Here is a 24389-nt window from a genome sequence, read left to right as displayed (position 1 = left end):
CTCCAAATTTGTGGTCAAAACAATAGAAAGCCGTTGCAAGTACTGCTGACAAGACGATGGTCGCCATAATTCCTTCATTCCAAAAGATGACAAGCAAAAGTGAGGGATCATCGAACATAATTGGCACCACAAAAACTGATACTATAATCCAAACAGTGTTAATTTTCATGATTTTTGTTTATCTGACAAGTCCTAATAAAGGGAACGAATTAAAGGAAATTTACCTACCATGGCAGCGCTGCTGAATCCCCCTATTTCAAAATTAAAAAGAAAACAAAGAAAGATGTGAATTGATAGCATATTATATATATATATATATATATATATATATATATATATATATATATATATATATATATATATATATATATATATATATATATATATATATATATATATATATATATATAGAGAGAGAGAGAGAGAGAGAGAGAGAGAGAGAGAGAGAGTGCGTGGCGACCTTGGTTAAGGTGGGGAGGCTTGAGACAGGCCGTCGCGTTGGTTGTGAGGTTGCGGCCGCACAGCTGACCCCCTTTGCAGGAACTGCAGTCGAAAGGAAGCTCCCATCTCAGTATCAAGAACGTTGTAAAATTTAAATCGTAAGTGGAATAGCTAGGAGAGTCGAGGCTGGCCGTCGTTTCCAGCCTGTTACAAAAAGGAGGCTCGGTGGCGAGGGACTCATCAGAATTGACCGCATAGATGTGAGCTGATTCAAATGTGCTCAAGCAATCGACAAGGAAGGAAGCGCTGGTGTTAAGGTAACCCTGAATTGAGGAGGCATCAGCGGAACTGCAGTTGAAAAGTGAAAAGTTTGAAATTTCGTAGTATCGGCGAAACGGAGAAGAGGAGAGATTGAAGGGGATGATGGTTCGGTTGATCAGGCATCCTTGTGGGTCGCTAATCTGCAGTTGGTTGTGTCTATAGTCGATTGACTGCACATAAAAGTCGCCTTCGTAGGGTAGATTGATGACAGTCCTGTTGTCTGCAGTACATCTGATCTCAAACCCAGGGACGCCGCAGATGGATTGTTGGTTCACCTTCCTGAAGGGATACCTGATCTCAGGCCCCCCTTCTCTGCAATGGGCAATTGGGCACTCTGCAAAAAAGTCGCCGACAGTAGCATCTGCGGCAGCTTCTGATAACAAAGCAAGCATGAGAAGAATCTGCCATGCTATTGTTGTATTCATGATAGAGCTAACGATCAGAACGGGGAAGCTGATAGCACCAGTTAGGAGGGGAAGGGAGACCAAGCAAGTTCACGTGGTTCTGTTGCCCAAATTGCAAATTAAACAGTGTTTAGTATGCCAATCACACAGTTCAAAATGAAATATGATGCTACTGATGTCCTCAACATTATTTAAAATTTTGAAGACATCTATTTGAAGATCCATAAGGTTGTTGGTGAGAAAGAAATTCTAAAATAAACTAAAAGCTTTTTAAATTCAACCCTGATTGAGCACAGCAGACTTCAGTTGAGCCAGACTTGAAAGTATCATGACCTCAAGTTCATTAATTAATTCAAGTTCAAGTTGAGCATGAGCTAAACGCGACTCAAGGCACATTGGCGTTCGGAATCTTTAATAACTTTCGACATGTTTAAGTCCACAAAGCATATAGCCGGGGGCGCATTTTTTTATTGAAAAAAAGGTACTGCGATCCATTTTCTTTTTCAATATAAATGAAATTATTATTGCAGAGTTCACATCTACTTCAAGTATGAAGTTACTCTAACAGCTAATTTTAAAAAATTATGCCCGACTACTCGAAAAACAGCAGTACTTGAGACCAGAGCAGCAAATTCGTGATGAGTCTAAGGCTACATTTTGACAACAAATACACTCCTGCCTTATCCTCCAACGTTGTACTTTATGAACTTACAGATTTGCAAACCATTTGTAAGTGCTCTCAAGGATCAAACCATTTCACGCATCTGGGCTCAGTTAGAAATTTAAGATGACCCAGGAACTAAAAAATTTATGCAGTACAGATTCAGATCGGTGAAATAGATATTCCAAGGTGTAGCGCAATAATCAAATCATGTGTCCAAATTAAAATCCTTGAATAAAAAAAACCCTGAATCCAGATGTACAATCAAAGGGGTAAAAGGAAAGAAGCAGGAAAACGAGAGAGAAAGAGACTCACGCGGCGGCGACCCACGAAGATGTAGAGACGAAAGATAAAGATGAGGGGACGACGGCGGAGAAGAGCTATGCTACAGCAGGAGATGAGCTGCACAGGCCACACGCACGCTTATCCTGCTCCTCATCCTGTTTCTAACGGGATCTCCCTTAATAAAGCAGACGGCCGGCGGGAGAAAGGGGGGAAACGGCGGGAAGAAAAAGTGATGAGAGGGGTCTTTTTGGCAAAACCTAGATGATGCAGAGAGGCATTGCGTCACTAAACAAAAGAAACAATCATATGCTACTTCTGTAACACAACACCCCAAGCCTCGTAGAACGGCAGAAGGATCTACAGAAACTCTTTTCTGCAACGCACCATAACTATGTGGTGAAGAATTTCACTAGTCTTGTCTTGTCTTGCACAGCTCCTTTGCCGGTTGAATCAGTTTTGACTTGGTCGGTCGCCAGTAGACAACGAGGTTTCACATGGTGGCCCAAGATCCTTACCTGTATGTGGTTAGTTTTTACAATGAAGTGATTTAAATTTTGTCAAAAAAAAAAACTTCAGTTCTTGTGAAAATTTGAGAAATGAGTATGTGTGACACTGTGAAAGATACTTCTACATCGAGAAATCTTTAATTATTTATAAGAAAAGCTCGTTGAGTGATTAATTGTTGTGGTTCTCATCCTTCTAAAGGCTGCAACCGAACTTACTAAAAGGTGGGTTCGCAAATCAGGAGCACCAACCCGGTAGTATTCGGGGTTGCTATATTGATATTAGAGACAGTTCAATAAAATATATGGATTGTTGTAAGATATGGCCATAAGTATTTGTCGTCCATCATATGATTTGGAGAAAATTATAGACCCCAACATTGGTGCTTTGAATTACTAGACCCGTGATGTTCGCAATCTGATTCCAATCGATTTTACAACTTAGATCATACTCCATAACTTTTAGGCGGATAGAAGTGGTTTAATTTAATTTAGCTAATTTCAACATATGTCAGTCAGACTTGGATTCACCCGATTATCGCCTAAAAAAATATGTAACATGGCATGTTATAATGTGCAATTGGATATTGGGTAGCTGACACGGCTTCATAATGTATTGGTGAGACATGCAAATGAATTTGCTTATGTGTGTATTCGTAATATTAAGAGTGATGCATTGTCTTTAATTATGCTAAAGTCGTGAAATGGTCATCTTAGTCGTGAGGTAAAATTAATAAAGGCTGAATCAAGGATTGCTTGCGCCAAATTCTACCGGTACAGGTCGAAGCTAAGTAAAGAATAGAACTAATGATCGTCTTGAATAACAAGATATGGTTAGCTTCTTAGATCCAGAGATTGCTTTGAATTTGTTGACAACACTGATGCTCATTGCGATAGGAGATTCCCCGTAACATGTTATCATGTGGAGAAGATTTAATCATGGTATCTCATTGGAGATGCTTTCATGAAACAATCAAAGTTTCTTTAAGCAGTTCGTCAATGGAATAAGCATATAGCCTTAAGGAAGCATCGAGTGTGTGTTTCGATCATTTCAACAATCTTTCACACGAGAAAAGGTTTAACAGCAGTAATACCGATCCATCTATGTTGACCTTTCATGCACATTCTTATTTCTTTTGTTCATGTTGATGATGGCTTGTACATGGAAGCACTTGTCCCATTCTGGAAGAACCTTTATGGATTTGAAAACAAAATTTCTTGCGAAGATCTTAGCAGACTTGTAGGAATCGAGCTCTCTTCAACAAGGAAATAAGGTTTTTTGTGTAAATTAAATGTGGAAAATAAGTTTCGCAAAGCCAATAGTGGGGAATTGCAAACTTATGGCGAAGTGTGATACATAAGAGAAAGCAGAATAGAGAGGGAGAGTATTTTTGAAGGTCCACGTTATCAGGAAGAGTATGAACGGTTTGCTTGGATGTGCAATATATTAGGACGCACGCGTTGTGATCTTCTGGTGTCAACCAGAATAGTGGATTTGTGCATATTCTACACATCAGCCATTTTCAATTCTTCAAGGAAGGTAACATGTACCGAGATATGCAAAGAGGAGCGTCTGTCTTGGACTTCATATCATTGGGTATAGCTATATGGAAATAAATCTGTGTTCGTGAAGCAGATTTGAAAGACTAAGAAGAATGTCAAGCAGAAGCATTTGCTCATTTCTTGAGAGTACCATCTTATATTGCAAATATGATGAGTTGGTCTTATAGCTCAACAAGTGGGCTGAAAACCCCACACTCTTCTCCTGTTGGGATAAAATGCGGATAAACACTAATCTACTAAAAAGGATCAACAACGAAGTATAGTCCAAACCGATCATGCAAGAAGCAACAAAACAACGACCAAACAACCAAAATGCACGGAGAAGATTTTTACGTGGAAAACCTCCAAAACAATGAGGGTAAAAACCACGGGGCACTACGACCAAAATCAATCCACTATAATCAATGAGATAAGTTTTCCCACGAGGGGCTACACAAAGCCAACCCTCCAACAATAATATCTCACCAAAGCTAGATGAGAAAAACAAGGGAAAAATATCACCGATTGAATGCCCAAAGTGTGAATTAGGAGGAGATGCGTTCCGCTCCTCGTTGGAATCGAATTTGCTCTAGCCAAGTGTTCGCAACCTCTCTTCCTTTCTCCTCTTTCTTTTTTTCTTCTCATTCTCTCCTCTCTTCTCCTCCTTTTCTCCTCTTGTTGTGCAGCCACGAAGAGAAGAGCACAAAAGAGAGCACACCTCTCTTTTCCCTAAAAACGAAACCCTAGAGAGAGAAAGAGAGAGACGTAAGAGGGATTGAGAGAGAGAGGGGGCACATCGCGTGCCCTCCTTTTCTTCCGCCCGTCACTTAAGTGACGGGCCGGATCGGTCCACTTGAGGCTGGACCCGACCCAACAAGCTCCCCCTCCAGCCTCAAGTGATGGAACATTCCTGCAAAAAGAACAAATTAATATACTGCCTTAAAGGCAGTCATCCCAACTAAGTCTCTACACATATCATGTTTCTCTTTAGGTAGAGACTTTGTCATCATATCTGCAGGATTATCATTTGTATGGATCTTATCAAGAACAAACTGCTTCGACTGTAGAACATCACGTATCCAATGATACCTCACGTCTATATGCTTTGACCTTGCATGAAAAGTAGAATTCTTTCTAAGGTGAATAGCACTCTGACTGTCACAGTAAAGCACATACTCGTCTTGACTAAACTGAAGTTCCTGCATGAACCTCTTCATCCATAGAAGCTCCTTGCTCGCCTCTGTAGCGGTAATAAACTCTGCTTCAGTAGTAGATAATGCTACACATTTCTAAAGTCTGGATTGCCAAGAAACTGCACCACCTGCATATGTCAATAAAAAACCAGATATAGATCTTCTCCTGTCAATGTCTCATGCCATGTCTGAATCTGTGTAGCCAACAAGAATAGATTTTTCTGCTCCAAAACAAAGTGAAAAACTGCTAGTTCACGAAGGTATCTCAAAATCCATTTAACTGCTTCCAGTGTTTCTTTCCTAGATTTGAGACAAACCGACTAACAACTCCAACTGAATAAGCAATATCAGTTCTAGTACATACCATAGCATATATCAGACTACCTGTGACTGAGGCATGGGGAATCTTCTCCATATATTCCTTTTTTGAATCTGTCCTTGGACTCTGCTTGTTGCTCAACTTGAAATGCGCTGCAAGAGGGGTGCTAACAGGCTTTGCCTTGTCTATGTGAAATCTTTGAAGTACTTTTTCAATGTACTTCTCCTAAGATAGCCATAGCTTCTTCGACGTCCTATCTCGCGTGATCTTTATACCCAAAATCTGACTAGCAGGTCCCAAGTCTTTCATAGCAAAAGACTTGCTCAACTCCTTTTTCAAGCTTGAAATTCTCGAGATATTATTGCCAACAATAAGCATGTCATCAACAAAATGACAAAATCATTACCTGAGAATTTCTTCACAAAGACGCAGTGATGTGAAGTAGTCTTGGTGTAGCCATACTCCCCCATAAATGACTCGAACTTCTTGTACCACTGCCTAGGTGTCTGCTTCAGACCATACAAGCTTTCTTTAATCTGCAAACATGGTTTTCTTTACCTTTTACAAGAAAACCTTCTGGTTGCATCATGTAAATTTCCTCATCAAGATCACCATGAAGAAAAGCTCTCTTCACATCCATCTGCTCGATCTCCAAATCAAGACTAGTTGCCAAACTAAGAACAACTTTGATAGATGACATCTTGACCACCGGTGAGAATATCTCGTCAAAGTCAACTCCTTTCCTCTGATTGAACCTCTTCACAACCAACCTAGCTTTGTATTTTGGGTTTAAAGAGTTTCATCATGCTTCACTCTAAAAACCCATTTGTTTCTCAATGCCCTCTTGTCTTGGGGCAACTCCACAAGCTCGAAGGTGTGGTTGTCGTAAAGTGACTGCATCTCATTTTTCATAGCTTCCATCCACTTTTCCTTGTGCACATCATGCATAGCTTCTTCATAGCATTCAGGCTCACCACTATTAGTCAACAAAATATAGTCATGTGCGGGATATCTAGTTGAGGGACGTCGCTCCCTCGTGGATCTCTGCTACTGATCTACATTTGAGGAAGAACCCTCCAGATTATGATCATCATCTTTGTCATCTGAATTAGGAATATATGGCATGTCTACTCGTCATTCTCTATCATGTATCTGCCCAACAGCATCATCTGGCACTGCTCTTGTTCTGCAAGGGAATAGGGTCCACATCAACTAGCAAATAGCTGCTATGAGAAGAATACTTTACTGCTTTCTGAATATCCTCAATATTCTAATCTTCAGCAAATACAACATCCCTGCTTCTGACAATCTTCTTTTCAACTGGATCATACAATCTGTAACCAAATTCATCATGGCCATAACCCAAAAACACGCACTGCCTGCTTTTTGATTCCAACTTCGACCTCTCATCCTTTGGTATATGCACAAATGCCCACATCCAAATACACATAAGTGCTCATAGGATACATCCTTTCCATACCAAACTCTGTTAGGAACATCACCATCCAAAGAAACATGTAGAGACAAGTTAATCACATAAGCAGCAGTATGTAAAGCTTCATACTAAAAGGAGTCAGATAACTTAGCTTCAGTAGTTAAACCCTTCCAAACCCTCCCTCTCCTAACTTTTCTCGGAATTGTTGGTCATCCTCTTCAGGTCTGCGTAAGAGTATCTCTTGGGGTTGAGAGATTGGTAGTTGTCCAAAAACGTTTCCACCTCCAATTGGTCTAGTTCCCAATATCCTCCAAATTTGTGGTCAAAACAATAGAAAGCCGATGCAAGTACTGCTGACAAGACGATGGTCGCCATAATTCCTTCATTCCAAAGATGACAAGCAAAAGTGAGGGATCATCGAACATAATTGGCACCACAAAAACTGATACTATAATCCAAACAGTGTTAATTTCATGATTTTTGTTTATCTGACAAGTCCTAATAAAGGGAACGAATTAAAGGAAATTTACCTACGATGGCAGCGCTGCTGAATCCCCCTATTTCAAAATTAAAAAGAAAACAAAGAAAGATGTGAATTGATAGCATATTATATATATATATATATATATATATATATAGAGAGAGAGAGAGAGAGAGAGAGAGAGAGAGAGAGTGCGTGGCGACCTTGGTTAAGGTGGGGAGGCTTGAGACAGGCCGTCGCGTTGGTTGTGAGGTTGCGGCCGCACAGCTGACCCCCTTTGCAGGAACTGCAGTCGAAAGGAAGCTCCCATCTCAGTATCAAGAACGTTGTAAAATTTAAATCGTAAGTGGAATAGCTAGGAGAGTCGAGGCTGGCCGTCGTTTCCAGCCTGTTACAAAAAGGAGGCTCGGTGGCGAGGGACTCATCAAAATTGACCGCATAGATGTGAGCTGATTCAAATGTGCTCAAGCAATCGACAAGGAAGGAAGCGCTGGTGTTAAGGTAACCCTGAATTGAGGAGGCATCAGCGGAACTGCAGTTGAAAGTGAAAAGTTTGAAATTTCGTAGTATCGGCGAAACGGAGAAGAGGAGAGATTGAAGGGATGATGGTTCGGTTGATCAGGCATCCTTGTGGGTCGCTAATCTGCAATTGGTTGTGTCTATAGTCGATTGACTGCACATAAAAGTTGCCTTCGTAGGGTAGATTGATGACAGTCCTGTTGTCTGCAGTACGTCTGATCTCAAACCCAGGGACGCCGCAGATGGATTGTTGGTTCACCTTCCTGAAGGGATACCTGATCTCAGGCCCCCCTTCTCTGCAATGGGCAATTGGGCACTCTGCAAAAAAGTCGCCGACAGTAGCATCTGCGGCAGCTTCTGATAACAAAGCAAGCATGAGAAGAATCTGCCATGCTATTGTTGTATTCATGATAGAGCTAACGATCAGAACGGGGAAGCTGATAGCACCAGTTAGGAGGGGAAGGGAGACCAAGCAAGTTCACGTGGTTCTGTTGCCCAAATTGCAAATTAAACAGTGTTTAGTATGCCAATCACACAGTTCAAAATGAAATATGATGCTACTGATGTCCTCAACATTATTTAAAATTTTGAAGACATCTATTTGAAGATCCATAAGGTTGTTGGTGAGAAAGAAATTCTAAAATAAACTAAAAGCTTTTTAAATTCAACCCTGATTGAGCACAGCAGACTTCAGTTGAGCCAGACTTGAAAGTATCATGACCTCAAGTTCATTAATTAATTCAAGTTCAAGTTGAGCATGAGCTAACGCGACTCAAGGCACATTGGCGTTCGGAATCTTTAATAACTTTCGACATGTTTAAGTCCACAAAGCATATAGCCGGGGGCGCATTTTTTTTATTGAAAAAAAGGTACTGCGATCCATTTTCTTTTTCAATATAAATGAAATTATTATTGCAGAGTTCACATCTACTTCAAGTATGAAGTTACTCTAACAGCTAATTTTAAAAAATTATGCCCGACTACTCGAAAAACAGCAGTACTTGAGACCAGAGCAGCAAATTCGTGATGAGTCTAAGGCTACATTTTGACAACAAATACACTCCTGCCTTATCCTCCAACGTTGTACTTTATGAACTTACAGATTTGCAAACCATTTGTAAGTGCTCTCAAGGATCAAACCATTTCACGCATCTGGGCTCAGTTAGAAATTTAAGATGACCCAGGAACTAAAAAATTTATGCAGTACAGATTCAGATCGGTGAAATAGATATTCCAAGGTGTAGCGCAATAATCAAATCATGTGTCCAAATTAAAATCCTTGAATAAAAAAAACCCTCAATCCAGATGTACAATCAAAGGGGTAAAAGGAAAGAAGCAGGAAAACGAGAGAGAAAGAGACTCACGCGGCGGCGACCCACGAAGATGTAGAGACGAAAGATAAAGATGAGGGGACGACGGCGGAGAAGAGCTATGCTACAGCAGGAGATGAGCTGCACAGGCCACACGCACGCTTATCCTGCTCCTCATCCTGTTTCTAACGGGATCTCCCTTAATAAAGCAGACGGCCGGCGGGAGAAAGGGGGGAAACGGCGGGAAGAAAAAGTGATGAGAGGGGTCTTTTTGGCAAAACCTAGATGATGTAGAGAGGCATTGCGTCACTAAACAAAAGAAACAATCATATGCTACTTCTGTAACACAACACCCCAAGCCTCGTAGAACGGCAGAAGGATCTACAGAAACTCTTTTCTGCAACGCACCATAACTATGTGGTGAAGAATTTCACTAGTCTTGTCTTGTCTTGCACAGCTCCTTTGCCGGTTGAATCAGTTTTGACTTGGTCGGTCGCCAGTAGACAACGAGGTTTCACATGGTGGCCCAAGATCCTTACCTGTATGTGGTTAGTTTTTACAATGAAGTGATTTAAATTTTGTCAAAAAAAAAAACTTCAGTTCTGGTGAAAATTTGAGAAATGAGTATGTGTGACACTGTGAAAGATACTTCTACATCGAGAAATCTTTAATTATTTATAAGAAAAGCTCGTTGAGTGATTAATTGTTGTGGTTCTCATCCTTCTAAAGGCTGCAACCGAACTTACTAAAAAGGTGGGTTCGCAAATCAGGAGCACCAACCCGGTAGTATTCGGGGTTGCTATATTGATATTAGAGACAGTTCAATAAAATATATGGATTGTTGTAAGATATGGGCCATAAGTATTTGTCGTCCATCATATGATTTGGAGAAAATTATAGACCCCAACATTGTGCTTTGAATTACTAGACCCCGTGATGTTCGCAATCTGATTCCAATCGATTTTACAACTTGAGATCATACTCCATAACTTTAGGCGGATAGAAGTGGTTTAATTTAATTTAGCTAATTTCAACATATGTCAGTCAGACTTGGATTCACCCGATTATCGCCTAAAAAAATATGTAACATGGCATGTTATAATGTGCAATTGGATATTGGTAGCTGACACGGCTTCATAATGTATTGGTGAGACATGCAAATGAATTTGCTTATGTGTGTATTCGTAATATTAAGAGTGATGCATTGTCTTTAATTATGCTAAAAGTCGTGAAATGGTCATCTTAGTCGTGAGGTAAAATTAATAAAGGCTGGAATCAAGGATTGCTTGCGCCAAATTCTACCGGTACAGGTCGAGCTAAGTAAAGAATACAAACTAATGATCGTCTTGAATAACAAGATATGGTTAGCTTCTTAGATCCAGAGATTGCTTTGAATTTGTTGACAACACTGATGCTCATGCGACAGGAGATTCCCCGTAACATGTTATCATGTGGAGAAGATTTAATCATGGTATTCTCATTGGAGATGCTTTCATGAAACAATCAAAAGTTTCTTTAAGCAGTTCGTCAATGGAATAAGCATATAGCCTTAAGGAAGCATCGAGTGTGTGTTTCGATCATTTCAACAATCTTTCACACGAGAAAAGGTTTAACAGCAGTAATACCGATCCATCTATGTTGACCTTTCATGCACATTCTCTTATTTCTTGTTCATGTTGATGATGGCTTGTACATGGAAGCACTTGTCCCATTCTGGAAGAACCTTTATGGATTTGAAAACAAAATTTCTTGCGAAAGATCTTAGCAGACTTGTAGGAATCGAGCTTCTCTTCAACAAGGAAATAAGGTTTTTGTGTAAATTAAATGTGGCAAATAAGTTTCGCAAAGCCAATAGTGGGGAATTGCAAACTTATGGCGATAAGTGTGATACATAAGAGAAAGCAGAATAGAGACGAGGAAGAGTATTTTGAAGGTCCACGTTATCAGGAAGAGTATGACGGTTTGCTTGGAGTGTTGCAATATATTAGGACGCACGCGTTGTGATTTCTGGTGTCAACCAGAATAGTGGATTTGTGCATATTCTACACATCAGCCATTTTCAATTCTTCAAGAAGGTAAACATGTACCGAGATATGCAAAGAGAGCGTCTGTCTTGGACTTCCATATCATTGGGTATAGCTATATGGAAATAAATCTGTGTTCCGTGAAGCAGATTTGAAAGACTAAGAAGAATGTCAAGCAGAAGCATTTGCTCATTTCTTGAGAGTACCATCTTATATTGCAAATATGATGAGTTGGTCTTATAGCTCAACAAGTGGGCTGAAACCCCACACTCTTCCTCATGTTGGGATAAAATGCGGATAAACACTAATCTACTAAAAAGGATTCAACAACGAAGTATAGTCCAAACCGATCATGCAAGAAGCAACAAAACAACGACCAAACAACCACAAATGCACGAGAAGATTTTTACGTGGAAACCCCTCAAAACAATGAGGGTAAAAACCACGGGGCACTACGACCCAAAACTCATCCACTATAATCAATGAGATAAGTTTTCCCACGAGGGCTACACAAGCCAACCCTCCAACAATAATATCTCACCAAAGCTAGATGAGAAAAACAAGGGAAAAATATCACCGATTGAATGCCCAAAGTGTGAATTAGGAGGAGATGCGTTCCGCCTCCTCGTTGGAATCGAATCTTGCTCTAGCCAAGTGTTCGCAACCTTCTCTTCCTCTTCTCCTCTTTCTTTTTTTCTTCTCATTCTCTCCTCTCTTCTCCTCCTTTTCTCCTCTTGTTGTGCAGCCACGAAGAGAAGAGCACAAAAGAGAGCACACCTCTCTTTTCCCTAAAAACGAAACCCTAGAGAGAGAAAGAGAGAGACGTAAGAGGGATTGAGAGAGAGAGGGGGCACATCGCGTGCCCTCCTTTTCTTCCGCCCGTCACTTAAGTGACGGGCCGGATCGGGTCCACTTGAGGCTGGACCCGACCCAACAAGCTCCCCCTCCAGCCTCAAGTGATGGAACATTCCTGCAAAAAGAACAAAATTAATATACTGCCTTAAAGGCAGTCATCCCAACTAAGTCTCTACACATATCATGTTTCTCTTTAGGTAGAGACTTTGTCATCATATCTGCAGGATTATCATTTGTATGGATCTTATCAAGAACAAACTGCTTCGACTGTAGAACATCACGTATCCAATGATACCTCACGTCTATATGCTTTGACCTTGCATGAAAAGTAGAATTCTTTCTAAGGTGAATAGCACTCTGACTGTCACAGTAAAGCACGTACTCGTCTTGACTAAACTGAAGTTCCTGCATGAACCTCTTCATCCATAGAAGCTCCTTGCTCGCCTCTGTAGCGGTAATAAACTCTGCTTCAGTAGTAGATAATGCTACAATTTCTAAAGTCTGGATTGCCAAGAAACTGCACCACCTGCATATGTCAATAAAAAACCAGATATAGATCTTCTCCTGTCAATGTCTCATGCCATGTCTGAATCTGTGTAGCCAACAAGAATAGATTTTTCTGCTCCAAAACAAAGTGAAAAACTGCTAGTTCCACGAAGGTATCTCAAAATCCATTTAACTGCTTCCCAGTGTTTCTTTCCTAGATTTGAGACAAACCGACTAACAACTCCAACTGAATAAGCAATATCAGTTCTAGTACATACCATAGCATATATCAGACTACCTGTGACTGAGGCATGGGGAATCTTCTCCATATATTCCTTTTCTGAATCTGTCCTTGGACTCTGCTTGGTGCTCAACTTGAAATGCGCTGCAAGAGGGGTGCTAACAGGCTTTGCCTTGTCTATGTGAAATCTTTGAAGTACTTTTTCAATGTACTTCTCCTGAGATAGCCATAGCTTCTTCGACGTCCTATCTCGCGTGATCTTTATACCCAAAATCTGACTAGCAGGTCCCAAGTCTTTCATAGCAAAAGACTTGCTCAACTCCTTTTTCAAGCTTGAAATTCTCGAGATATTATTGCCAACAATAAGCATGTCATCAACAAAATGACAAAATCATTACCTGAGAATTTCTTCACAAAGACGCAGTGATGTGAAGTAGTCTTGGTGTAGCCATACTCCCCCATAAATGACTCGAACTTCTTGTACCACTGCCTAGGTGTCTGCTTCAAACCATACAAGCTTTCTTTAATCTGCAAACATGGTTTTCTTTACCTTTTACAAGAAAACCTTCTGGTTGCATCATGTAAATTTCCTCATCAAGATCACCATGAAGAAAAGCTCTCTTCACATCCATCTGCTCGATCTCCAAATCAAGACTAGTTGCCAAACTAAGAACAACTCTGATAGATGACATCTTGACCACCGGTGAGAATATCTCGTCAAAGTCAACTCCTTTCCTCTGATTGAACCCCTTCACAACCAACCTAGCTTTGTATTTTGGGTTTAAAGAGTTTTCATCATGCTTTACTCTAAAAACCCATTTGTTTCTCAATGCCCTCTTGTCTTGGGGCAACTCCACAGCTCGAAGGTGTGGTTGTCGTAAAGTGACTGCATCTCATTTTTCATAGCTTCCATCCACTTTTCCTTGTGCACATCATGCATAGCTTCTTCATAGCATTCAGGCTCACCACTATTAGTCAACAAAATATAGTCATGTGCGGGATATCTAGTTGAGGGACGTCGCTCCCTCGTGGATCTCTGCTACTGATCTACATTTGAGGAAGAACCCTCCAGATTATGATCATCATCTTTGTCATCTGAATTAGGAATATATGGCATGTCTACTCGTCATTCTCTATCATGTATCTGCCCAACAGCATCATCTGGCACTGCTCTTGTTCTGCAAGGGAATAGGGTCCACATCAACTAGCAAATAGCTGCTATAAGAAGAATACTTTACTGCTTTCTGAATATCCTCAATATTCTAATCTTCAGCAAATACAACATCCCTGCTTCTGACAATCTTCTTGTCAACTGGATCATACAATCTGTAACCAAATTCATCATGGTCATAACCCAAAAACACGCACTGCCTGCTTTTTGATTCCAACTTCGACCTCTCATCCTTTGGTATATGCACAAATGCCTCACATCCAAATACACGTAAGTGCTCATAGGATACATCCTTTCCATACCAAACTCTGTTAGGAACATCATCATCCAAAGAAACATGTAGAGACAAGTTAATCACATAAGCAGCAGTATGTAAAGCTTCACACTAAAGGAGTCAGATAACTTAGCTTCAGTAGTTAAACCCTTCCAAACCCTCCCTCTCCTAACTTTTCTCGGAAATTGTTGGTCATCCTCTTCAGGTCTGCGTAAGAGTATCTCTTGGGGTTGAGAGATTGGTAGTTGTCCAAAAACGTTTCCACCTCCAATTGGTCTAGTTCCCAATATCCTCCAAATTTGTGGTCAAAACAATAGAAAGCCGTTGCAAGTACTGCTGACAAGACGATGGTCGCCAAAATTCCTTCATTCCAAAAGATGACAAGCAAAAGTGAGGGATCATCGGACATAATTGGCACCACAAAAACTGATACTATAATCCAAACAGTGTTAATTTTCATGATTTTTGTTTATCTGACAAGTCCTAATAAAGGGAACGAATTAAAGGAAATTTACCTACGATAGCAGCGCTGCTGAATCCCCCTATTTCAAAATTAAAAAGAAAACAAAGAAAGATGTGAATTGATAGCATATTATATATATATATATATATATATAGAGAGAGAGAGAGAGAGAGGAGAGAGTGCGTGGCGACCTTGGTTAAGGTGGGGAGGCTTGAGACAGGCCGTCGCGTTGGTTGTGAGGTTGCGGCCGCACAGCTGACCCCCTTTGCAGGAACTGCAGTCGAAAGGAAGCTCCCATCTCAGTATCAAGAACGTTGTAAAATTTAAATCGTAAGTGGAATAGCTAGGAGAGTCGAGGCTGGCCGTCGTTTCCAGCCTGTTACAAAAAGGAGGCTCGGTGGCGAGGGACTCATCAGAATTGACCGCATAGATGTGAGCTGATTCAAATGTGCTCAAGCAATCGACAAGGAGGAAGCGCTGGTGTTAAGGTAACCCTGAATTGAGGAGGCATCAGCGGAACTGCAGTTGAAAAGTGAAAAGTTTGAAATTTCGTAGTATCGGCGAAACGGAGAAGAGGAGAGATTGAAGGGGATGATGGTTCGGTTGATCAGGCATCCTTGTGGGTCGCTAATCTGCATTTGGTTGTGTCTATAGTCGATTGACTGCACATAAAAGTCGCCTTCGTAGGGTAGATTGATGACAGTCCTGTTGTCTGCAGTACATCTGATCTCAAACCCAGGGACGCCGCAGATGGATTGTTGGTTCACCTTCCTGAAGGGATACCTGATCTCAGGCCCCCCTTCTCTGCAATGGGCAATTGGGCACTCTGCAAAAAAGTCGCCGACAGTAGCATCTGCGGCAGCTTCTGATAACAAAGCAAGCATGAGAAGAATCTGCCATGCTATTGTTGTATTCATGATAGAGCTAACGATCAGAACGGGGAAGCTGATAGCACCAGTTAGGAGGGGAAGGGAGACCAAGCAAGTTCACGTGGTTCTGTTGCCCAAATTGCAAATTAAACAGTGTTTAGTATGCCAATCACACAGTTCAAAATGACATATGATGCTACTGATGTCCTCAACATTATTTAAAATTTTGAAGACATCTATTTGAAGATCCATAAGGTTGTTGGTGAGAAAGAAATTCTAAAATAAACTAAAAGCTTTTTAAATTCAACCCTGATTGAGCACAGCAGACTTCAGTTGAGCCAGACTTGAAAGTATCATGACCTCAAGTTCATTAATTAGTTCAAGTTCAAGTTGAGCATGAGCTAAACGCGACTCAAGGCACATTGGCGTTCGGAATCTTTAATAACTTTCGACATGTTTAAGTCCACAAAGCATATAGCCGGGGGCGCATTTTTTTATTGAAAAAAGGTACTGCGATCCATTTTCTTTTTCAATATAAATGAAATTATTATTGCAGAGTTCACATCTACTTCAAGTATGAAGTTACTATAACAGCTAATTTTAAAAAATTATGCCCGACTACTCGAAAAACAGCAGTACTTGAGACCAGAGCAGCAAATTCGTGATGAGTCTAAGGCTACATTTGACAACAAATACACTCCTGCCTTATCTCCAACGTTGTACTTTATGAACTTACAGATTTGCAAACCATTTGTAAGTGCTCTCAAGGATCAAACCATTTCACGCATCTGGGCTCAGTTAGAAATTTAAGATGACCCAGGAACTAAAAAATTTATGCAGTACAGATTCAGATCGGTGAAATAGATATTCCAAGGTGTAGCGCAATAATCAAATCATGTGTCCAAATTAAAATCCTTGAATAAAAAAACCCTGAATCCAGATGTACAATCAAAGGGGTAAAAGGAAAGAAGCAGGAAAACGAGAGAGAAAGAGACTCACGCGGCGGCGACCCACGAAGATGTAGAGACGAAAGATAAAGATGAGGGGACGACGGCGGAGAAGAGCTATGCTACAGTAGGAGATGAGCTGCACAGGCCACACGCACGCTTATCCTGCTCCTCATCCTGTTTCTAACGGATCTCCCTTAATAAAGCAGACGGCCGGCGGGAGAAAGGGGGGAAACGGCGGGAAGAAAAAGTGATGAGAGGGTCTTTTTGGCAAAACCTAGATGATGCAGAGAGGCATTGCGTCACTAAACAAAAGAAACAATCATATGCTACTTCTGTAACACAACACCCCAAGCCTCGTAGAACGGCAGAAGGATCTACAGAAACTCTTTTCTGCAACGCACCATAACTATGTGGTGAAGAATTTCACTAGTCTTGTCTTGTCTTGCACAGCTCCTTTGCCGGTTGAATCAGTTTTGACTTGGTCGGTCGCCAGTAGACAACGAGGTTTCACATGGTGGCCCAAGATCCTTACCTGTATGTGGTTAGTTTTTACAATGAAGTGATTTAAATTTGTCAAAAAAAAAAACTTCAGTTCTTGTGAAAATTTGAGAAATGAGTATGTGTGACACTGTGAAACATACTTCTACATCGAGAAATCTTTAATTATTTATAAGAAAAGCTCGTTGAGTGATTAATGTTGTGGTTCTCATCCTTCTAAAGGCTGCAACCGAACTTACTAAAGGTGGGTTCGCAAATCAGGAGCACCAACCCGGTAGTATTCGGGGTTGCTATATTGATATTAGAGACAGTTCAATAAAATATATGGATTGTTGTAGATATGGGCCTAAGTATTTGTCTTCCATCATATGATTTGGAGAAAATTATAGACCCCAACATTGTGCTTTGAATTACTAGACCCCGTGATGTTCGCAATCTGATTCCAATCGATTTTACAACTTGAGATCATACTCCATAACTTTAGGCGGATAGAAGTGGTTTAATTTAATTTAGCTAATTTCAACATATGTCAGTCAGACTTGGATTCACCGATTATCGCCTAAAAAAATATGTAACATGGCATGTTATAATGTGCAATTGGATATTGGTAGCTGACACGGCTTCATATGTATTGGTGAGACATGCAAATGAATTTGCTTATGTGTGTATTCGTAATATTAAGAGTGATGCATTGTCTTTAATTATGCTAAAAGTCGTGAAATGGTCATCTTAGTCATGAGGTAAAATTAATAAAGGCTGGAATCAAGGATTGCTTGCGCCAAATTCTACCGGTACAGGTCGAAGCTAAGTAAGAATATGAACTAATGGTCGTCTTGAATAACAAGATATGGTTAGCTTCTTAGATCCAGAGATTGCTTTGAATTTGTTGACAACACTGATGCTCATGCGACAGGAGATTCCCCGTAACATGTTATCATGTGGAGAAGATTTAATCATGGTATTCTCATTGGAGATGCTTTCATGAAACAATCAAAAGTTTCTTTAAGCAGTTCGTCAATGGAATAAGCATATAGCCTTAAGGAAGCATCGAGTGTGTGTTTCGATCATTCAACAATCTTTCACACGAGAAAAGGTTTAACAGCAGTAATACCGATCCATCTATGTTGACCTTTCATGCACATTCTCTTATTTCTTTGTTCATGTTGATGATGGCTTGTACATGGAAGCACTTGTCCCATTCTGGAAGAACCCTTTATGGATTTGAAAACAAATTTCTTGCGAAAGATCTTAGCAGATTGTAGGAATCGAGCTTCTCTTCAACAAGGAAATAAGGTTTTGTGTAAATTAAATGTGGCAAATAAGTTTCGCAAAGCAATAGTGGGGAATTGCAAACTTATGGCGAGAAGTGTGATACATAAGAGAAAGCAGAATAGAGACGAGGAAGAGTATTTTGAAGGTCCACGTTATCAGGAAGAGTATGACGGTTTGCTTGGAGTGTTGCAATATATTAGGACGCACGCGTTGTGATCTTCTGGTGTCAACCAGAATAGTGGATTTGTGCATATTCTACACATCAGCCATTTTCAATTCTTCAGGAAGGTAAACATGTACCGAGATATGCAAAGAGGCGTCTGTCTTGGACTTCCATATCACTGGGTATAGCTATATGGAAATAATCTGTGTTCCGTGAAGCAGATTTGAAAGACTAAGAGAATGTCAAGCAGAAGCATTTGCTCATTTCTTGAGAGTACCATCTTATATTGCAAATATGATGAGTTGGTCTTATAGCTCAACAAGTGGGCTGAAACCCACACTCTTCCTCCTGTTGGGATAAAATGCGGATAAACACTAATCTACTAAAAAGGATTCAACAACGAAGTATAGTCCAAACCGATCATGCAAGAAGCAACAAAACGACCAAACAATCACAATGCACGAGAAGATTTTTACGTGGAAAACCCCTCAAAACAATGAGGGTAAAAACCACGGGACACTACGACCCAAACTCAATCCACTATAATCAATGATATAAGTTTCCCACGAGGGGCTACACAAAGCCAACCCTCCAACAATAATATCTCACCAAAGCTAGATGAGAAAAACAAGGGAAAATATCACCGATTGAATGCCCAAAGTGTGAATTAGGAGAGATGCGTTCCGCCTCCTCGTTGGAATCGAATCTTGCCTAGCCAATGTTCGCAACCTTCTCTTCCTCTTCTCCTTTCTTTTTTCTTCTCATTCTCTCCTCTCTTCTCCTCCTTCTCTCCTCTTGTTGTGCAGCCACGAAGAGAAGAGCACAAAAGAGAGCACACCTCTCTTTTCCCTAAAAACGAAACCCTAGAGAGAGAAAGAGAGAGACGTAAGAGGGATTGAGAGAGAGAGGGGGCACATCGCGTGCCCTCCTTTTCTTCCGCCCGTCACTTAAGTGACGGGCCGGATCGGGTCCACTTGAGGCTGGACCCGACCCAACAAGCTCCCCCTCCAGCCTCAAGTGATGGAACATTCCTGCAAAAAGAACAAAATTAATATACTGCCTTAAAGGCAGTCATCCCAACTAAGTCTCTACACATATCATGTTTCTCTTTAGGTAGAGACTTTGTCATCATATCTGCAGGATTATCATTTGTATGGATCTTATCAAGAACAAACTGCTTCGACTGTAGAACATCACGTATCCAATGATACCTCACGTCTATATGCTTTGACCTTGCATGAAAAGTAGAATTCTTTCTAAGGTGAATAGCACTCTGACTGTCACAGTAAAGCACGTACTCGTCTTGACTAAACTGAAGTTCCTGCATGAACCTCTTCATCCATAGAAGCTCCTTGCTCGCCTCTGTAGCGGCAATAAACTCTGCTTCAGTAGTAGATAATGCTACACATTTCTAAAGTCTGGATTGCCAAGAAACTGCACCACCTGCATATGTCAATAAAAAACCAGATATAGATCTTCTCCTGTCAATGTCTCATGCCATGTCTGAATCTGTATAGCCAACAAGAATAGATTTTTCTGCTCCAAAACAAAGTGAAAAACTGCTAGTTCCACGAAGGTATCTCAAAATCCATTTAACTGCTTCCCAGTGTTTCTTTCCTAGATTTGAGACAAACCGACTAACAACTCCAACTGAATAAGCAATATCAGTTCTAGTACATACCATAGCATATATCAGACTACCTGTGACTGAGGCATGGGAATCTTCTCCATATATTCCTTTTCTGAATCTGTCCTTGGACTCTGCTTGGTGCTCAACTTGAAATGCGCTGCAAGAGGGGTGCTAACAGGCTTTGCCTTGTCTATGTGAAATCTTTGAAGTACTTTTTCAATGTACTTCTCCTGAGATAGCCATAGCTTCTTCGACGTCCTATCTCGCGTGATCTTTATACCCAAAATCTGACTAGCAGGTCCCAAGTCTTTCATAGCAAAAGACTTGCTCAACTCCTTTTTCAAGCTTGAAATTCTCGAGATATTATTGCCAACAATAAGCATGTCATCAACAAAATGACAAAATCATTACCTGAGAATTTCTTCACAAAGACGCAGTGATGTGAAGTAGTCTTGGTGTAGCCATACTCCCCCATAAATGACTCGAACTTCTTGTACCACTGCCTAGGTGTCTGCTTCAGACCATACAAGCTTTTCTTTAATCTGCAAACATGGTTTTCTTTACCTTTTACAAGAAAACCTTCTGGCTGCATCATGTAAATTTCCTCATCAAGATCACCATGAAGAAAAGCTGTCTTCACATCCATCTGCTCGATCTCCAAATCAAGACTAGTTGCCAAACTAAGAACAACTCTGATAGATGACATCTTGACCACCGGTGAGAATATCTCGTCAAAGTCAACTCCTTTCCTCTGATTGAACCCCTTCACAACCAACCTAGCTTTGTATTTTGGGTTTAAAGAGTTTTCATCATGCTTCACTCTAAAAACCCATTTGTTTCTCAATGCCCTCTTGCTTGGGGCAACTCCACAAGCTCGAAGGTGTGGTTGTCGTAAAGTGACTGCATCTCATTTTTCATAGCTTCCATCCACTTTTCCTTGTGCACATCATGCATAGCTTCTTCATAGCATTCAGGCTCACCACTATTAGTCAACAAAATATAGTCATGTGCGGGATATCTAGTTGAGGGACGTCGCTCCCTCGTGGATCTCTGCTACTGATCTACATCTGAGGAAGAACCCTCCAGATTATGATCATCATCTTTGTCATCTGAATTAGGAATATATGGCATGTCTACTCGTCATTCTCTATCATGTATCTGCCCAACAGCATCATCTGGCACTGCTCTTGAAGTATTCTGCAAGGGAATAGGGTCCACATCAACTAGCAAATAGCTGCTATGAGAAGAATACTTTACTGCTTTCTGAATATCCTCAATATTCTAATCTTCAGCAAATACAACATCCCTGCTTCTGACAATCTTCTTCTCAACTGGATCATACAATCTGTAACCAAATTCATCATGGCCATAACCCAAAAACACGCACTGCCTGCTTTTTGATTCCAACTTCGACCTCTCATCCTTTGGTATATGCACAAATGCCCCACATCCAAATACACGTAAGTGCTCATAGGATACATCCTTTCCATACCAAACTCTGTTAGGAACATCACCATCCAAAGAAACATGTAGAGACAAGTTAATCACATAAGCAGCAGTATGTAAAGCTTCACACCAAAAGGAGTCAGATAACTTAGCTTCAGATAGGGACATCTAACTCTCTCCATGAGTGTCCTGTTCATCCTTTCTGCCACGTCATTCAAAGGAGAGTCTTAGGTGGAGTCTTCTGGTGCCTTATGCCATGAGATCTGCAATACTCATCAAATGGATCAATATACTCTCCCTCATTATCGCTGCGAATATACTTCAACTTCTTTTTTTACTGTCTTTCAACCAGTGCATGAAAGTCCTTAAAAACACCAAGGACTTGGTCTTTCCTCTTCAAAGAATAGACCCAAACTTTCCTAGAAAAATCATCAATAAACGTGACAAAATAAAGTGCACCACCATGTGAACTTACTTTCATAGGACCGCATACATCTGTATGAACCAGCTCAAGTGCTTCTGACTTTCTGGAAGGTGGATGACTCTTGAAAGAGACCCGTGTCTGCTTCCCTGCAAAACAATGACTACATTTGTCAAGTTTAACCTTCTTTACATCTTGTAGAATATTCTTCTTGATCAAGAATTGCAGTCCCTTATCACTCATATGTCTCAGCCTCTTGTGCCACAACTCTATAGATTTCTCATCTTGTGTCACATGTACCATGTCTCTGAAAATTGACGTCTGCAAAGTATAAAGATTATTGCTGCATCTCTTGCCTCGAGCAATAATCAATGAACCTATGGTAAGCTTCCACTGGCTGTCACCAAACGTGTTGTGATACCCTTCTTCATCGAGCCTTCTTGCAGAGATAAGGTTCAGATGCATGTCAGGTGCATGCCTCACATCTGTCAGCTTCAATAGAGCTCCATTCGCATTCTTCAAATGACGTCGCGTTTGCCTACAACGTAAGACAAAGAACCATTACTCATTCTCAAAGTACCAAAATCACCAGAAATATATGAAGAGAAAAAATTCTTATGGGAAGTAACATGAAGAGTTGAACCACTATCAACAAGCCAACAAGTATCGTCTCTAGCAACATTAACCATGTTAGCATCACAAACAACAAACATTTCATGTTGTGCAGCAGTTGCGACATTGTCATCTCGGTCATTTTTCTTCTCCTGTTTTCCCCAATTTTATTCTCCTTCTTCAGCTGGAAGCAGTACTTCTTTATGTGTCCTTTCTTTCCACAGTGATGGCATTCCAAATTCTTATATCTCGATTTGGACTTGCTTCTGCTTTTATCTCTGCCCCTGTCACTCTTGAATTTACTCCTCCCCCTATTATCTGTGAAAAGAACCTCTGTCTGAGAAGAGCAAGCCTGAGATTTTCTTCTCATCTCCTCATTGAGAATACCTTACTTAACAGTCTCTAAAGAAACAACCCCATTAGCTGTAGAGTTAGTAAGCGAGACACTAAATGTCTCCCACAAATCAGGCAAATTAGCAAGCAATAATAATCCAAAAATCTCATCTTCAAATTTAATGCCCATACTGGATAACTGACTAATGACCCCCTGAAAATCATTTAGAAAATCTGACACTGAATTGCCCTCCCTGAATCTCAAATTCATCAATCTTTCCAGAAGAAATAATTTACTACTTCTGTCTTGGAGGCATAAAGATTTTCTAATTTTGCCCACAAACTACATGCATGATTTTCATCTTGAATATGGTTATAAACATTTTCATCCACAAACTTGTTCATGTTCAAATTCTCATTCTTCGTCAGACTTAGAATCAGGCTTTTCTTTGGCAAAAACTGGAAGGTGCATAGCCTTCACATATAAGAGATCTTTCATCTTATTTTTCCATAGACTATAATTAGTCCATTTAGACTAATCATACGGCTAGTACCAAAATCAATTTTGTTATCCACCATGTTGGCTCTGATACCACTTTGTTGGGATAAAATGCGGATAAACACTAATCTACTAAAAAAGATTCAACAACGAAGTATAGCCCAAACCGATCATGCAAGAAGCAACAAAACAACGACCAAGCAATCACAAATGCACGAGAAGATTTTTACGTGGAAAACCCCTCAAAACAATGAGGGTAAAAACCACGGGGTACTACGACCCAAAACTCAATCCACTATAATCAATGATATAAGTTTTCCACGAGGGGCTACACAAAGCCAACCCTCCAACAATAATATCTCACCAAAGCTATATGAGAAAAACAAGGGAAAAATATCACCGATTGAATGCCCAAAGTGTGAATTAGGAGGAGATGCGTTCCGCCTCCTCGTTGGAATCGCATCTTGCTCTAGCCAAATGCTCGCAACCTTCTCTTCCTCTTCCTCTTTCTTTTCTTCTTCTCCTTCTCTCCTCTCTTCTCCTCCTTCTCTCCTCTTGTTGTGCAGCCACGAAGAGAAGAGCACAAAGAGAGCACACCTCTCTTTTCCCAAAAAACGGAACCCTAGAGAGAGAGACGTAAGAGGGATTGAGAGAGAGAGGGGGCACATCGCGTGCCCTCCTTTTCTTCCGCCCGTGCCCGTCACTTAAGTGACGGGCCGGATTGGGTCCACTTGAGGCTGGACCCGACCCAACACCTCCCATCCCTTT

General features: G+C 40.7%; 1 protein-coding gene across 1 annotated transcript; it reads right to left on the bottom strand.

Annotated features, from left to right (window-relative positions):
* Positions 1-460: 460 nt before the first annotated feature.
* On the bottom strand, positions 461-1187 carry LOC116268179 (putative RING-H2 finger protein ATL21A; the record flags this gene model as incomplete). Its single annotated transcript, XM_031649957.1, has 1 exon — positions 461-1187. A coding segment is annotated over exon 1 (727 nt), but the record flags the coding sequence as incomplete, so codon positions are not given.
* Positions 1188-24389: the final 23202 nt, after the last annotated feature.

This window comes from Nymphaea colorata, unplaced genomic scaffold (assembly GCF_008831285.2).
Source record: "Nymphaea colorata isolate Beijing-Zhang1983 unplaced genomic scaffold, ASM883128v2 scaffold0143, whole genome shotgun sequence".
In the NCBI taxonomy this organism is placed as follows: domain Eukaryota; kingdom Viridiplantae; phylum Streptophyta; class Magnoliopsida; order Nymphaeales; family Nymphaeaceae; genus Nymphaea; species Nymphaea colorata.
Note: the sequence above shows the minus strand (reverse complement) of the source record. Positions and strands in the feature narration are given on the sequence as shown.